Raw genomic sequence first — 18,769 nt, 5'->3', positions numbered from 1 at the left:
CTATATACAGAGACCGGGATGTTATACAGAGACAGGAGCTATATACAGAGACCGGGATGTTATACAGAGACAGGAGCTATATACAGAGACCGGGATGTTATACAGAGACAGGAGCTATATACAGAGACCGGGATGTTATACAGAGACAGGAGCTATATACAGAGACCGGGATGTTATACAGAGACAGGAGCTATATACAGAGACTGGGATGTTATACAGAGACAGGAGCTTTATACAGAGACCGGGATGTTATACAGAGACAGGAGCTATATACAGAGACCAGGATGTTATACAGAGACAGGAGCTATATACAGAGACCGGGATGTTATACAGAGACAGGAGCTATATACAGAGACCGGGATGTTATACAGAGACAGGAGCTATATACAGAGACTGGGATGTTATACAGAGACAGGAGCTTTATACAGAGACCGGGATGTTATACAGAGACAGGAGCTATATACAGAGACCAGGATGTTATACAGAGACAGGAGCTATATACAGAGACCGGGATGTTATACAGAGACAGGAGCTATATACAGAGACCGGGATGTTATACAGAGACAGGAGCTATATACAGAGACCGGGATGTTATACAGAGACAGGAGCTATATACAGAGACCGGGACGTTATACAGAGAAAGGAGCTATATACAGAGACCGGGATGTTATACAGAGATAGGAGCTTTATACAGAGACCGGGATGTTATACAGAGACAGGAGCTATATACAGAGACCGGGATGTTATACAGAGACAGGAGCTATATACAGAGACCGGGATGTTATACAGAGACAGGAGCTATATACAGAGACCGGGATGTTATACAGAGACAGCAGCTATATACAGAGACCGGGATGTTATACAGAGACAGGAGCTATATACAGAGACAGGAGCTATATACAGAGACCGGGATGTTATACAGAGACAGGAGCTATATACAGAGACCGGGATGTTATACAGAGACAGGAGCTATATACAGAGACCGGGATGTTATACAGAGACAGGAGCTATATACAGAGACCGGGATGTTATACAGAGTCAGGAGGTATATACAGAGACCGGGATGTTATACAGAGACAGGAGCTATATACAGAGACCGGGATGTTATACAGAGACAGGAGCTATATACAGAGACCGGGATGTTATACAGAGACAGGAGCTATATACAGAGACCGGGATGTTATACAGAGATAGGAGCTATATACAGAGACCGGGATGTTATACAGAGATAGGAGCTATATACAGAGGCTGCCAGTAATATACTGCATATTGTGTGCTACAAAGCCCATAAAGTGCAGGCAGTTCTTTGGCTGATGGAAATTTTAGTCCCTCGCAGCTAATAAATCCCTGAATGTCATGAGAACATAAAATCTTATTTTATCATTATATACAGGATATATAGAGGGGGTAGACAGACAGACAGACAGGCAGACAGACAGAAAGATATATAAATGGAGCATGATAAAGAAAAATAGATATTGAGGGAGAAGGACACGGAGAGAGAGACAGTGATGTTGACAGACAGAGAAACACTGACAGACAGAGAGAGACAGAGAGATACTGACAGAGAGATACTGGCAGACAGAGAGAGAGACAGAGATATACTGACAGACAGAGAGATACTGACAGAGAGATACTGGCAGACAGAGAGATACTGACAGACAAAGAGAGAGACAGAGAGATACTGACAGACAGAGAGATACTGACAGAGAGATACTGACAGACAGAGAGATACTGACAGACAAAGAGAGACAGAGAGATACTGACTGTGGCGAAACCAGCTTCGCCACTGTGAACTGGAGAGGCCTGGCTGCTAGCCTCCTGCCCTGCGACTACGGCCCATGGACATATTGGGACTTTTGGGACTAATGTCCCTTTAAGACTTTGTAACATATCACAGTAATACTGTCTTAAATATTATGTAGGTATTTATGTGTTCAGTTAAACTGGGGATATGTAGAAATGTGCGTTTTATGTGTTAAATGTATCAGTATGTAATTTTATGTCTTTTACTGTCTTTTTGCAACCATGTGGTTAATGGAGTCTGACTCTAGTCCTAGATAATTGGATTACTTCTCCAATTATCTCCAGGGCAGAAGGGAGGAAGCCGGGATGCATTGTGGGGGATGTTTTACTTCTGTTTGAGCCAGATTGTGCCATGCTGCAAGCCAGGGCCCAAAAGATACTTTTAGTAACTTTTAAACCCCTGGTCGGATTCATGCCATTTTTTAATATGTTGTTCCCCTGAATGGATTGATTGTGGATATGTATTTTTATGTGAATGTGATGTATGGTTTTAAAGTTATGAAAGTTGTGTAAAAGTATATTTTACTCTGTATGCATAATGGGATTATGTGTCACACTAAGGGGAGGGGATGTGTGGGAGGTAACATCTATGTCATTGGTTCTTTTATGCCTCCCCCTGGGTGTGGCCTGTATGTGTGAGTTGGAAATAAAAGCCAGACTGGGTGTCCCAGTCTAGAGTTCTTGCTTAACCCTCAAAGCGATGTGTCGTCTCGGTCTTTGGGGGAATGGGATTGTATGCTGACTGCCAAGAGTGTAAGCCGATGTCTGCTTTTCTTGTTCAGCTGTTCCAGTGTTCGTGTGGTTCCAGTCGGGAGAATGGTGTTTGCAGTAGCTGCCTGTGCATCTGGAAAGGGGATTATCGCCTAAACTGGGTTTTATCCTCTTGTAAGTGAAACGGTCCGTTACAATTGGTGGCAAGCGGCGGGATCGTTCCTACAACCAGAGGGACAGCTACAGACAACACCATTTCTGGATTACAAATTGAGGGCAACGCTAGTATCCGTACAGCGACCCTATCTACACCAGCCCGAGCGGAGCAGATGGCAGACCGGGTCTACAACGATGTACAGGCGTACCTCATGCTGCGAACGACGCAGAGGAACCAACAAGCTGCGGGATTGTTCCCACAGCCAGAAGGACAGCTACAGAACACCAGTTCCTTGGAGTTACAAATTGAGGGCAACGTTAGCACTCGTGCAGCGCCCCTGGCAGCAGAGGTATCCAGCGACTTGGAGCAGACAAGTATGGAAGGCTCTGACGCTGAAGATGATTTTATGGCCAAGGTGAGGCAGCAAGTGGCCCAGTATGGGGGTTATATATCCATGGACACATTCCAGGGGATCTGGAACCAGGTCATGGCTGAGCAAAACTCAAAGATGGACGAAGAGTATGATGAGCAGGAAGAGTGGTACAGCAGCAGAGTAGAGGCTGCATCCGAGGAGGTTAGCCGCCCCCCCCTGAGGCGGCAGGAAGAACCCGAAGTAGGGGTCCTCATAGATTGGTCCTGTGAGGAACCACAACAGGCAGGTGGAGATGGGACCGAGGTCTCTCTACCAGCCCTACAGGGATGCTGGGCAGTCGGCCCAGATCCCCAGCGGCAGTGTGTAACCCAGGGAGCTGATGGTGTCGTCCATCCTCCCCAGCGGCAGAGTAAGTCCCAGGGAGCTAAAGGTGTCGTCCTTCCTCCCCAGCGGCAGATTGTATCTCAGGGAGCTGAAGGTGCCGTCCTTCCTCCCCAGCGGCAGTGTGTGTCCCAGGGAGATGAAGGTGTCGTCCTTCCTCCCCAGCGGCAGGCTGAGTTACAGGGGGCAGAGGTTGTTGTTCCTGCCCCCCAGCAGAAAAGTGATGTGCCAGGAAGGCAGTGTGAAGTGAAGGGAGAGGAGAGCAGCGTCCTCCCTCCCCAGCGGCAGTGTGTACCCCAGGGAGATGAAGGTGTCGTCCTTCCTCCCCAGCAGCAAAGTGATGTGCCAGGAAGGCAGTGTGAAGCGAAGGGAGAGGAGAGCAGCGTCCTCCCTCCCCAGCGGCAGTGTGTACCCCAGGGAGATGAAGGTGTCATCCTTCCTCCCCAGCGGCAGTGGGTACCCCAGGGAGCAGAAGGTGCCATCCTTTCTCCCCAGCGGCAGTTTGCCATCCAGAGAGAGGAGCTTGTTACACCCTCTCTCCCACGGCAACCTAACCCACCAAGGGGAGCTGTTAAGCCCCACAGCTGTGCAGATGGGACCGTAGTCTCTGCACTTACAGCACAAGGGATAGGGACGGTCGGTCCTGTTCCCCAGCCTCAGTGTGATGTATCCAAAGGGGAGACAGTCGGTTTCCCCCTCCGGCAGTCGAGCTGTGCACCTAAAGGGGAGACAGCCAGTCTCCAGCAACCAGGCGCCCACCAGACTACTCCCGTGGTAGTGCTGGCAACAGGACAGAGTACCGCTGGTCTCTGCCCCCTCAGCAACCCACCAAGGCAGCCTACCCGTCTCCCACCCAGCAGTGGTGAAACACCAGAACTTGGACAAAATCCTTCCTCACCCAGATGTAGTAACCGGTTAGTGTGGGTGGGCTGCTCTGTTATTTCTGTTTCGTGGGTGGGTTGCTGGACTAACCAGGGCACTGACCGGCAGAAAGTCAGGTACCCTGTTAGTCTAATTGGCAAAGGGGAGAAATGTGGCGAAACCAGCTTCGCCACTGTGAACTGGAGAGGCCTGGCTGCTAGCCTCCTGCCCTGCGACTACGGCCCATGGACATATTGGGACTTTTGGGACTAATGTCCCTTTAAGACTTTGTAACATATCACAGTAATACTGTCTTAAATATTATGTAGGTATTTATGTGTTCAGTTAAACTGGGGATATGTAGAAATGTGCGTTTTATGTGTTAAATGTATCAGTATGTAATTTTATGTCTTTTACTGTCTTTTTGCAACCATGTGGTTAATGGAGTCTGACTCTAGTCCTAGATAATTGGATTACTTCTCCAATTATCTCCAGGGCAGAAGGGAGGAAGCCGGGATGCATTGTGGGGGATGTTTTACTTCTGTTTGAGCCAGATTGTGCCATGCTGCAAGCCAGGGCCCAAAAGATACTTTTAGTAACTTTTAAACCCCTGGTCGGATTCATGCCATTTTTTAATATGTTGTTCCCCTGAATGGATTGATTGTGGATATGTATTTTTATGTGAATGTGATGTATGGTTTTAAAGTTATGAAAGTTGTGTAAAAGTATATTTTACTCTGTATGCATAATGGGATTATGTGTCACACTAAGGGGAGGGGATGTGTGGGAGGTAACATCTATGTCATTGGTTCTTTTATGCCTCCCCCTGGGTGTGGCCTGTATGTGTGAGTTGGAAATAAAAGCCAGACTGGGTGTCCCAGTCTAGAGTTCTTGCTTAACCCTCAAAGCGATGTGTCGTCTCGGTCTTTGGGGGAATGGGATTGTATGCTGACTGCCAAGAGTGTAAGCCGATGTCTGCTTTTCTTGTTCAGCTGTTCCAGTGTTCGTGTGGTTCCAGTCGGGAGAATGGTGTTTGCAGTAGCTGCCTGTGCATCTGGAAAGGGGATTATCGCCTAAACTGGGTTTTATCCTCTTGTAAGTGAAACGGTCCGTTACACTGACAGACAAAGAGAGAGACAGAGAGATACTGACAGAGAGATACTGACAGACAGAGAGATACTGACAGACAAAGAGAGACAGAGAGATACTGACAGACAGATACTGACAGAGAGATACTGACAAACAGAGAGAGACAGAGAGATACTGACAGACAAAGAGAGACAGAGAGATACTGACAGAGAGAGACAGAGAGATACTGACAGACAGAGAGATACTGACAGAGAGAAACAGAGAGATACTGACAGACAGAGAGATACTGACAGGCAAAGAGAGACAGAGAGATACTGACAGACAGAGATATACTGACAGGCAAAGAGAGACAGAGAGATACTGACAGACAGAGAGATACTGACAGAGAGAAAGAGAGATACTGACAGACAGAGAGATACTGACAGAGAGATACTGACAGACAGAGAGATACTGACAGACAGAGAGATACTGACAGACAGAGAGAGACAGAGAGATACTGACAGACAGAGCGATACTGGCAGAGAGAGAGACAGACCTGGCACTAGGCTGTATAAATGTGCGTTATGCTGGTTCTTACCATGTACGAGGGTTCAGCTGACGCCATTTCAGTTTCTCTTGGCATTTCTTTGGGTTCCAGCCACACGGGTCCCTCTGAACATTTTAATCCCAATTTATCTGTTTGTGGGATGTGAACGTCGCTGCCGACAGAGAGCACGGACAGGGAGCTCTGCAAGGACATTGGGCTGTGCGTCTTCCTCTCATACCGGCGCAGTGGGTGTTTCCTGGCAGAGTGAGATAGCTGGCTGGCGCTCACATCCGGCAGATCTTCAAAGAATTCTAGTGGGGTCCAGCTGGTGGTCTCATACTGAACATCATTTGGGGGGAGCTGCACCTACACAAAGACAGCAAGACACCCCAACCTGTCAGTTAAAGGGAAACTCCACTGCCCAAATACAAAACATTTTAGTAGAAAACATGCAGAATTGACTTTCATTTCATTGGAGTTACATCTAATAACAGCTTGTAAAAGCTGAAGATCTCTTGTCTGCAGCCTTTGTAAACCCTTCTCTTCTAACCCCACCCACACCGTCTGTTGCTGTCCAATCACAGACTACCAATGCAGCTCAATGAGAAGTCTTTGCAAGGCAGGTGCTCTGGGCAATTGCTGCCTCTTGAGTTTATCTCCACTGAGCTAAACACACCAGGAAGTAACAAGGTTTTTGGCTCATGGCACTCTTTTAAAGGGACACTATAGTCATTTGAACAACAACAGCTTAATGTAGTCGTTCTGGTGTCTACAGCGACCTTACAGATGTAAAGGTAAAGGTGTAGGGGTAGGAAGAGACTTATTACTGGACCTTAGAGTGGCCAGGCTTAGGGTAAAGCAGGAACCAGGACATAACAGGACAAGCTAGACAAAGATTGGAAAGAGGATACAATCATATAGATTCAACAGGTAGGTAACCTTTGAAAATATACAAGAAAAACAAAGGAATAAATCCTAGACATTAGTGTTACCAGTCTAATTCAAACTTGTATTGTTACTAATTTAAACATGGTAGTTATGACTGAAGAGCACACTGTAGCAAACTTACCCCTTTAAGGGAGTTTGCCATGAGTTTTTGGAGGGGGCTGCTTGCCCGCCTCCTGCCCTGTGACTACGGCCCCTGGGATGTATTGCCTTTAAGAAATGTATTTGGGCATAATGGGGTTCTATTGGACTGTGTATGGCCCTTTAAGAACCATCTGTGGGCACATTGTGACTTTGTAGAACAATGCCCCTTTAAGACTATGGCCCCTGGAAGATATTGCTTGTTAAAAACTCTATTTTAGCAGATTGGATTTTAAAAGACTCCTGCTGCCCCTTTAAATTGTATTGGAGCATTTCTGCAGCTTTAAATTGGCACTTTGGATGCAGCCGAAGTGCCGAAGTAGTCGAAGTTGCCGCCTTTCGAAAATCTAACACGTGGCGGCAGCCATTTTGATTCATTTGAACGCAGTCAGCGGTGTGTGCCGTCAAATCTATGAAGATTCGAACACTCGTTCGAATGGGACTTAGTCATTTTCTCAATGTAAAATTGACCGACCGCACAGCCCAAATCCATGGAACTGTTTTGCGCAGGAAAATGTGCTTGCTCGGTCATAAAGAGACCTCCACCTAACTTTTTAACCCCTGGACGGATTGCCCTAATTTTTGAGTATGTTTATATTTCAAGTATGCTGATTCTGAATGTTTTATGTGAATGGCATGTATATTTCGGAAGTTATTCATATTTTGTAAAAACTGTATATTTTCTGCCTGTGATAATTAAGTTAGTCTATTGTGTTGAGGTAATGGGGGCCCTAAATACATATTGGGGGGCACCAAATATAATATATGTACTCTGCTTGCGCACCTAATGTAATATATGTACCCGACTTGCACACCTAATATAATATATGTACCCGACTTGCACACCTAATATAATATACGTACCCGACTTGCACACCTAATATAATATACGTACCTGACTTGCACACCTAATATAATATATGTACTCGACTTGCACACTTAATATAATATATGTACCCGACTTGCTCACCTAATATAATATAATATAACCTAATATAATATATGTACTCGGCTTGCACACCGAATATAATATATGTACTCGGCTTGCACACCTAATATAATATATGTACCCGACTTGCACACCGAATATAATATATGTACTCGGCTTGCACACCTAATATAATATATGTACCCGACTTGCACACCGAATATAATATATGTACTCGGCTTGCACACCTAATATAATATATGTACCCGACTTGCACACCTAATATAATATATGTACTCGACTTGCGCACCTAATATAATAAATATAATATATGTACTCGACTTGCATACCTAATATAATATATGTACTCGACTTGCGCACCTAATATAATGTATGTACCCGACTTGCACACGTTATATAATATATGTACCCGACTTGCGCACCTAATATAATATATGTTCTCGACTTGCGCACCTAATATAATATATGTACTCGGCTTGCGCACCTAATGTAATATATGTACCCGACTTGAACACCTAATATAATATATGTACCCGACTTGCACACCTAATATAACGTATGTACCCGACTTGTACACGTAATATAATTTATGTACCCGACTTGCACACCTAATATAATAAATATAATATATGTACTCGACTTGCATACCTAATATAATATATGTACTCGACTTGCGCACCTAATATAATGTATGTACCCGACTTGCACACGTTATATAATATATGTACCCGACTTGCGCACCTAATATAATATATGTACTCGACTTGCGCACCTAATATAATATATGTACTCGGCTTGCGCACCTAATGTAATATATGTACCCGACTTGAACACCTAATATAATATATGTACCCGACTTGAACACCTAATATAATATATGTACCCGACTTGCACACCTAATATAATATATGTACCCGGCTTGCACACCTAATATAATATATGTACTCGACTTGCGCACCTAATATAATATATGTACTCGGCTTGCGCACCTAATATAATATATGTACCCGGCTTGCACACCTAATATAATATATGTACCTGACTTGCGCACCTAATGTAATATATGTACTCGACTTGAACACCTAATATAATATATGTACCCGACTTGCACACCTAATATAATATATGTGTGACGGTAGTAGAAAATATCCCCGTCAAGCATTCCCTTCTTCCCATAAAAGTAAAATCACCCAATATTCCACAAGTAGAAATATCCCTGGAATCGCCGAATAATCCACACATGAGCCAAGGCTTAATGCTGGAACAGGACGGATTTACTGGCACACAGAACTCACAATTTATGCAACACAAAACTCCTCCTCTGGGCCAGGCTAGATAATTGAGTTTTAGCAATATACATAGCTCAATTATCTGCTGGCCAGAACATTTACAGTTTAACATACTTTTTACCTAACATTCATAACTCTAAAACCATACATCACATTCACATAAAAATTACATATTCACTACCAATCCATTCAGGGGAACAACATATTAAAAAATGGCATGAATCAGACCAGGGGTTCAAAAGTTAGTAAAAGTATCTTTTGTCCCTTACTGGCCGCATGGCAATCTGGTTTAGACAGGTTTTACAGAGGCCTCTATCCTGGAGACAAAGGGGAAAGTAATCCAATTATCCAGGGCTAGAGGCAGACTCCATTAACCACATGGTTACAGAATGACATAAAACACTTTAAAATGCATTCATTCTTGACATTTGGAACCGAACAATATAGACCTTAAAATAGCAGGGAGAGAATTAAACTGAAGCATATAGGCAATTGCATAAAAGTCCTTCACAATGGCCCCCCTTTTTCTCCCTGCTACGGCAACTCGGTTGGACCTTTCCTGGTCCAGTAGGGTTGACGGGTTCAGAGCTTTTAGTCCGAGGTTAAATCCGTTTGGCGTGACAATCCATCGGCTTTCCCGTTTTGCTTGCCTGGGCGATAATGAATCGTAAAGTCAAAGGGCTGTAAGGCCAAGCTCCAGCGTAGCAACCGGGCGTTGTCCCCTGAAACCCGGTTAAGCTACACCAAGGGGTTGTGATCGGTGATGAGAGTGAAAGCTCGGCCATAAAGGTAAGGTGTGAGTTTTTTGAGTGCCCATACTAAGGCCAAACACTCTTTTTCAATGGTGGCATAACTGACCTCCCTTGGTAACAGCTTCCGACTCAGGTATGCCACCGGGTGCTCTCCTCCATCCTCCCCGATCTGGCTTAGTACTGCCCCCAGTCCAAACATTGAAGCGTCTGTGTGGACAATAAATCTTTTGTTAGGATCTGGGGTAACCAACACCGGAGCATTAACCAGAGCAGTCTTTAGTGCTTGGAAAGCCACCTCGCATTCCGGGGACCACAGGACTTGTCGGGGTAGCTTCTTTTTGGTCAAGTCGGTCAGGGGTTTGGCCAGGGTGCTATAGTCGGGTACAAAGCGTCTGTAATAGCCGGCTGTGCCCAAGAAAGCCATGACTTGTGTCTTGGTGTGGGGAGTGGGCCAATTGGCAACGGCCTCGATCTTAGCCGGCTCCGGACGTTGCTTACCACATCCTACTCGGTGGCCCAAATATTGTACCTCCGCCATACCCAAATTACATTTGTCGGGTTTCAGGGTCAGCCCGGCCCCCCTGATCCTATCTAATACTACCCCTACGTGCTCTAGGTGCGCTTCCCATGTATCGCTGTGGATGGCGATGTCATCCAGGTAAGCGCATGCGAAGCTCTGGAGACCCCCAAGTAACTGATCAACCATCCGTTGGAAGGTGGCCGGGGCGTTCTTCATCCCGAACGGCATAACCCAGAATTGGTATAGACCGAACGGGGTGATGAAGGCCGACTTGGGTATGGCATCTTCTGCTAGGGGAATCTGCCAATATCCCTTGCATAGGTCTATTGTGGTCAGATACTTCCCTGCAGAGATACGGTCAAGCAGCTCGTCCATCCGTGGCATCGGATAGGCGTCCGTAACTGTCTTGTCGTTGAGGCGTCGGTAGTCTACACAGAAGCGGGTTGTCCCATCCTTCTTTGGCAGTAAGACTACCGGCGAGGCCCAAGGACTTTCTGAGGGTTCGATTACGCCTAGCCGAAGCATCTCATCTATTTCCTTCCGCATCCCTTCCCGGACTGCTTCGGGGATATGGTAGGGAGGCTGTCTCAGGGGTGCCTGTCCTGGAGTCTCTACCTTGTGTATGGCTAGGAGTGTGTATCCAGGCTCCTGAGAGAATGTGGCCTGTTTTGTTTTTAGTAAGCGGACAGCTTGAGCCCGCTCTTGCGGCTCCAGCTGTTCACCTAGTTGGACTTTCTCTATCTGGGTCATCCCTTCGTTACTGCCCAATAGGTCGGGAAGGGGTAGGGTCTCTGTGTCTTCTCCTGCTGGTGCACAGATAGCGGCTACCTCCTCTGCCCGTTCCTGATAGGCCTTGAGCATGTTGATGTGAAAGGTTCGTTTCACATCTTCATCCTCGCAGCTGGCTATCGTGTAGGTAGTGTCGCATATCTGTCCTATAACTTTATAGGGGCCCTGCCAGGCGGCCTGGAGCTTGTCTGTTCGGACCGGCCTTAATACCATGACCTTTTGGCCTATCTGAAAGCTCCGGTGCCTAGCCCGTCGGTCATACCATACCTTCTGGCGCTGTTGGGCCGCCTGGAAGTTCTCTCGCACTGTCTGGGCTAATTCCTCCATGCGGTCCCTCAGCTCCAGGACATAAGGTACAACCGGGGTCCCCTCAATCTCTGTCTGCCCCTCCCAGTGATCCTTGATGAGATCTAAGGGCCCCCTCACCCGCCTCCCATAGAGAAGTTCGAAGGGTGAGAATCCGGTCGATTCCTGCGGCACCTCTCGGTAGGCAAAGAGAAGGTGTGGCAGGAATCGCTCCCAATCCTTGTACGCCCCCGTGAACGACTTCAACATTTGCTTTAGCGTTCCGTTGAAGCGCTCGCACAGGCCGTTAGTCTGGGGGTGGTATGGGGAGCTAGTCAGGGATTTGACTCCACAGGTTTTCCATATCTGCTGGGTTATCTTGGCCGTGAATTGGGTACCTTGGTCGGACAGAACCTCCTTGGGAAAGCCTACTCGGGAAAATACTTTAACTAGGGCCTCTGCTACGGTCTCAGCCTGTATGTTCGAGAGAGCTACCGCTTCGGGGTAACGGGTGGCGTAGTCTACTATGGTGAGTATATACCGCTTGCCGGAACGGCTAGGTTGGGCCAGGGGCCCTATAATGTCCACGGCTACCCTTGTGAACGGTTCTTCAATAATGGGCATGGAAACTAGTTTAGCCTTTGGGTGGTCTCCCTTTTTACCTATACGTTGGCATACCTTGCACGTTTGACAATACGCCCTGACGTCGTCGGATACGCCAGGCCAGAAGAAGTTCTGGGTTATCCGATACCCTGTCTTGCGTATTCCCAAATGGCCTGCCAAGGGTACGTCGTGCCCAATCCTCAACAACTCCTGCCGATATTTCCGGGGAACTACCAGCTGGCGTTTTTGCTTAGGCCCTGGTGCATTACCCCGGGTCTCGGTGAGCCTGTACAAGCGGCCTTTCTCCCAGATAAATTGCTCCTTCTCCAACCCCCCTTGGCCCCTCCTGGCTTTCTCTCGATACTTTCTGAGGGAAGGGTCTCCGGTCACCTCCCGCCCAAAGTCTTCTGGGGTGTCCCAGGGTAGGGGTTCTACAGTCAAGGGTAGGTTGGGTTGGCTTACCTGGGTCTCAGTAGGAAGCGGATGGCTCTCGGCAGCGCGACTTTGTGCTCTGGTGGTTACTGCGTGGGCCTCCTGAGCGGGGGTAGAGGCGAACGTCGAAGTCAGGGGGCCAATGTCGTTGCCCAAGATGACTTCAGAAGGTAAGTCTTTCATGACGCCCACATGAACATTGCCAGCTCCCGCACCCCAGTCTAGGTGTACCTGTGCAGTAGGAATACGGTATACTGCCCCCCCTGCCACTCTCACAGCAATTGATTTCCCCGGTCTCTCTGATGCCTTAATAAGGTGTCTTTGTACCAACGTGATGGTCGCCCCACTGTCTCTTAATCCCCGGGCGGTTTTTCCGTTAACCATGACCAGCTGACAATGGTGTTTCCTGTTGTCCGTAATAACAGATTGTACCATGAGGGCTTCGTAAAGGGTGCCCAATGGTTCTTCCTGACCCAGCTCCTGGGGATCCCAAGCCGAGTCTACACAATGGGCTGCTGCTGGTGGGCGGTAACCAGGTCGAGACCAATTTGACCTGGTGTTGTTGTCCATGGGGCAATTCTGCTTGATGTGACACAGCTGTTTGCACCGGAAGCAGCGTTGTTCCTTGTCCTCCTGGCGTGGATAGCGAGGGTTAGATGTCACCGGTCTGTTAGGAGGTTGGTATCTAGCGGCTGGTGGGTGGTAGGGCACCGTTGGTCGTGGAGGTTGTACCCGTGGTGTGACTGGGTTTGTCTTGCAGGTATCCTGCGATCTCTCACCCAGTCTTTGACATCCGTCTGGATGTTATCGTAAAATTGCTCCAGGAGCATTAGTTGCAAAATGTCCTCTGCGGTGGTGGCCTGGCTGCTGTTAACCCAGTTAGAGGCCGACAGGGATAACTGGCATGCCCATTCCACGTAAGAGTCTTTCGTGGTTTTGCGTGAGTCCCTGAACTTTTGTCGGTAGGACTCTGGGGTTACTGCATAACGAGCCAGGAGCACTTCTTTAACCCTGGCGTAGCTATAGATCTCCTGCTCTGGCACGGTCCAGAAAGCATCAGAAGCTTTGCCTGACAGTTTGCCGGACAATATTGAAACCCACTCTCCTCTATCTATTCGGTGCAGGTTACATTGTCGCTCAAAATCTGCCAGGTAATTATCAATTTCACAGTCTTCTTCATTAAAAGCTTTAAAAGCGCTAAACGGAATCTTCCTTGTGTCTGCTGTGCTGTACTCACTGTTTGGAGAATGTGTGGCTGCTTGTTGGACTGCTGCCAGTTTTAACTGTAGCTTTGCGTCTCTTATTTGTTTAGCCTCCTCCGCTAACAGGTTCATCACTTTCAGCACCACATCCGCCGTTGGGTTCGGACCGAACCATGCTAGCTTCTCTCTCATTGCCTTGTTGGCTGGTGATTCCTCCTCCTGAATCACTGGTGTCTCCATCTCTTGTACTGCTGGCGTTGCTGCAACCAAGTTCTCCTGGTCTAGCTCCATTAATTCTGCTATGATGACCCGCTTGGTTTTGTTGCTAGCAATCCTTCCACGGACTTCCAGTAGTTCTTTCAGTGTATTTCTTTTAAGCAGGGTGTACCAGCCTTCCATTCACTGTTCCCAGTGTCTGCTTGGAATCCTGGTGTAAAGGAAAGTAGAAGGGAAAATCCCACCGCTGCCACCAGTTGTGACGGTAGTAGAAAATATCCCCGTCAAGCATTCCCATCTTCCGATAAAAGTAATGTGACGAAACCAATCTCGCCACATTGTATTGGAGGAGCCTGGTTGCCCGCCTGCTGCCTCTGGACTATGGACCGGCAGCTAAAGTGTTAATTTTACTGTGCAGAAAGGTTTATTTTTCCCTTTCTGCACAGCCGTTCTATCTACCGAACAATCAGCTTCTTTTCAGCCTCCCCAGAGCCGTGGGAAGCCAGCCGGCGTTGTTAAGGGGCTACCCAGAAGCTGGCGTGTGCCTCCTATTGACCTCCCTGAAGCCGCGGTTAACCACGGCTTAACAAGCGTGTGCCGGCAATTGACCACCCAGTAGCTGCGGTTAACCGCAGCTTAATTGATTGTTACTGGGTGGTCGCGTTTACACCTAGCCGCCACACGATGGCGGTGTTCTGGAGCTCCCCGGGCAGCCAGCGCTTGTCTGCCCGGCTTTCCTGCACTATAAGCGGACACTTTTGCGTGCAGGCACCGCTGAGCCTCCAGCCCCCTGGTTCTTATTCGGGACTTTGAATTTCTATCACAATCTATGTGAACTGTAGTAACCCAGATAGCCTGCCATGGAGCCTGTTCGTATAATTAAAGACTTTGGCTCCATGGAAATTAAAATGTATTTGTGTGATCTGGGTGCCATTCACCTAATAATGTGCACCCAGACCTGAGCTATCTGGGGATAGGTTACATGTCTATGTTTTGTGTATAAAATGTGTCTGTATGTATTTTAAAGTGATAGTCTGTTTCTGTGTCACCATGTGCATAATGGAGTCTGGCCTTTGTCCTGGGAGATAATTGAATTACTTCATTAATTATCTCCAGGGCAGAGAGGAGGAAACCAAGATGCATGGTGGGAAAGTATTGTGGCTGTGTGTACGAAAATGATACATGTCTGTCTGCTGTTTCAGTCTTCCATCTGGTCCCCTAGGGGAGTGTCCACCAGGTGGGAGACCTGCATAAATACAAGGGCAGGTAGCCCTGAATAAACAGACCACTGCTTGACCTTCAACACGGAGCCTTGTCTCGTTCTTGGGGGGATTCACTGTATGCTGCTGGAAGATTGATTGCTAGGAGTGTAAGCTGATGTCTGCTTTTCCTGTTCGTCTGCTAGCAGCTATTCGTGAGGTTCCAGTTTGGAGTGCTATCTTATTCCCTGGTATGCAGTTCGGGAGTTTGATGTATTCACCTATATCCAAATTCGTGAGTTTTGGTGCTTTTACAGTAGCTGTGCCTTTTTGTGAAAAGGGGATTATCGCCTAAACGGATTTTTCCCCTTTTATGCTGAAACGGTCCGTAACAAGTAAAATCACCCAATATTCCACACATGAGCCAAAACTTAATGCTGGAACAAGACTGATTTACTGGCACACAGAACTCACAATTTATGCAACACAAAACTCCTCCTCTGGGCCAGGCTAGATAATTGAGTTTTAGCAATATACATAGCTCAATTATCTGCTGGCCAGAACATTTACAGTTTAACATACTTTTTACCTAACATTCATAACTCTAAAACCATACATCACATTCACATAAAATCTGGTTTAGACAGGTTTTACAGAGGCCTCTATCCTGGAGACAAAGGGGAAAGTAATCCAATTATCCAGGGCTAGAGGCAGACTCCATTAACCACATGGTTACAGAAAGACATAAAACACTTTAAAATACATTCATTCTTGACATTTGGAACCGAACAATATAGACCTTAAAATAGCAGGGAGAGAATTAAACTGAAGCATATAGGCAATTGCACCGGCTTGCACACCTAATATAATATATGTACTCGACTTGCACACCTAATATAATATATGTACCCGACTTGCGCATGTAATATAATATATGTACCCGACTTGCACACCTAATATAATATATGTACCCGGCTTGCACACCTAATATAATATATGAACTCGACTTGCGCACCTAATATAAAATATGTACCCGACTTGCACACCTAATATAATATATGTACCCGACTTGCACACCTAATATAATATATGAACCCGACTTGCACACCTAATATAATATATGTACTCGGCTTGCACACCTAATATAATATATGTACCCGACTTGCACACCTAATATAATATATGTACCCGACTTGCACACCTAATATAATATATGTACTCGACTTGCACACCTAATATTAAATATGTACCCGACTTGCACACCTAATATAATATATGTACTCGGCTTGCACACCTAATATAATATATGTACCCGACTTGCACACCTAATATAATATATGTACTCGACTTGCACACCTAATATTATATATGTACCCGACTTGCACACGTAATATAATATATGTACCCGGCTTGCACACCTAATATAATATATGTACCCAACTTGCACACGTAATATAATATATGTACCCAGCTTGAACACCTAATATAATATATGTACCCGACTTGCACACGTAATATAATATATGTACCCGACTTGCACACATAATATAATATATGTACCCGGCTTGAAGACCTAATATAATATATGAACCCGACTTGCACACCTAATATAATATATGTACTCGGCTTGCACACCTAATATAATATATGTACCTGACTTGGTTTTTAAACTACCAAACTAGACAGACCGTAAGCCCTGATTCTCTGGAACTGTTTTGGGCATGGGACCATACGTGCGGTCGGTCAAAAGAGACTTTCAGGAATTTCCTGAACCCCTGAACCGATCTGGGTGATTTTTGTTGGTCACCCAGATTGGGGCTATCAGGGGATGTCAATTTTGTGGGGGTTTTGTGTTTTTAAAGGTATTTTGTTTTTTTTGTAAAAATGTATGTTTTTTGTGCCTGGTGTGAATGGTGAGGTATATGAGGCTGTTTTTATTCCCTCTATCTTCTTCAGAGAGGCATATAACATTTAACCCCAGGGGGAGTATGCGTTGTATGCAACACAAATGAATGTTTAGTTATGGGCCCCTGGGGTGGAGCATTCGGAGAGTAGGGAGGGCCGGTTTATATACAACTGATAGAAATCAGGTCCACGCCAGGGTTTTGGATTGTCTCCAACCCATTGCTCAGCTGCAGGTAATCAGCTGCCGAAGGGGAAATAAAATCATCCCTGGTAGACAGGTAGAGGAGACTTTTTATTTCTCCTTTGAGGGCTGGAAGCAGCAGGCTGGCTGAGTACTGGAGTGCAGAGAGTTGCTAATAAGGTTGGTGAAACCGGTATTTTGTTTAAGTTTAATTCTCGCCAAAAAGGGAAATTGGATGTTAGTAAGCGCTCAGACGAGCTAGCATTTTGTTTGTCGGCTTTGTTACATTATTATTTATTTGGTGTTGATCCTAATGCTGCGTCCTGTGTGGATTTTCCAAATAAAGTGACTGAACTTCTATTAAAACAAAAGACTGTGCATTTTGTAACCCTAGAGGATCAAGCTAATTGCTATACAGGATCACACTGGAGATAATTGAGTGTAATACAGTGCTTGACTCCATTATCTCCCAGCAGGGCCGGTGCTTGGATTTTTAGGTACATAGGCGAAGATGCACTTTTACGCCCCCCCCCCCCCCCCAAAAAAAACATCTTCACCTATGTGCCTCTTAACCAGCCCCTCTCCCCTCCCCGACCATTAGTGGTCCCATCCCTGTCCCTTAGTGTTCTTCTCCCCTCCCCCCTCTTTTCCCTGTCTCTTGGTGTTTCTTTCCCATTCCCTCCCTGTCCCTTGGTGCACCCCACACCCCGTTAGTGGTCACACTCCCCTTCCTGGTGGGCCTCCTACCTCTATTGTTGCATTGCTGAGCGGAGCAGATCCCCTAAAGGAGCTTCTGTTTTCTGTACCCGGCCGGACTGACAGGGAGTGCTCTCTCTGTGAGCACCTCCTGTCAGTCTGGCCAGGTACAGGAAACAGAAGCTCCTGTACCGCGCTCCGCTCCGCTACACTCTGTACACACTGACAGTCACACACTCAATGACAAACACACAGACGTCACTGACAGACACAGACTCATTGATCTGACACGCACTCATTCATTGACACTGACAGACCCACACTGATGCACTCATACACTGACAAACACACTCATCATACACTGACAGACACACTCATACACTCACATGCACACACACTCATACAATCACTCACACACACACACTCAGTCACTCACAGACACACACGCTGTCACTCACAGAACTGATCAACCATCCGTTGGAAGGTGGCCGGGGCGTTCTTCATCCCGAACGGCATAACCCAGAATTGGTATAGACCGAACGGGGTGATGAAGGCCGACTTGGGTATGGCATCTTCTGCTAGGGGAATCTGCCAATATCCCTTGCATAGGTCTATTGTGGTCAGATACTTCCCTGCAGAGATACGGTCAAGCAGCTCGTCCATCCGTGGCATCGGATAGGCGTCCGTAACTGTCTTGTCGTTGAGGCGTCGGTAGTCTACACAGAAGCGGGTTGTCCCATCCTTCTTTGGCAGTAAGACTA

The 18,769-nt window shown here is 46.7% G+C and overlaps 1 protein-coding gene across 1 annotated transcript in view; it reads right to left on the bottom strand.

The window, feature by feature from the left end:
* The window catches only part of LOC134587626 (uncharacterized), a 172,288-nt gene that overhangs the window by 53,301 nt on the left and 100,218 nt on the right, over positions 1-18,769 (bottom strand). Inside the window, exon 22 of the mRNA XM_063444149.1 lies at positions 5,956-6,270. Coding sequence (XP_063300219.1) covers positions 5,956-6,270 — 315 coding nt within the window. The remainder of the gene's footprint in view (positions 1-5,955; positions 6,271-18,769) is intronic.

This window comes from Pelobates fuscus, chromosome 2 (assembly GCF_036172605.1).
Source record: "Pelobates fuscus isolate aPelFus1 chromosome 2, aPelFus1.pri, whole genome shotgun sequence".
NCBI lineage: Eukaryota > Metazoa > Chordata > Amphibia > Anura > Pelobatidae > Pelobates > Pelobates fuscus.
The sequence above is the reverse complement of the archived record's forward strand: the minus strand, read 5'-3'. Positions and strand labels throughout refer to the sequence as shown.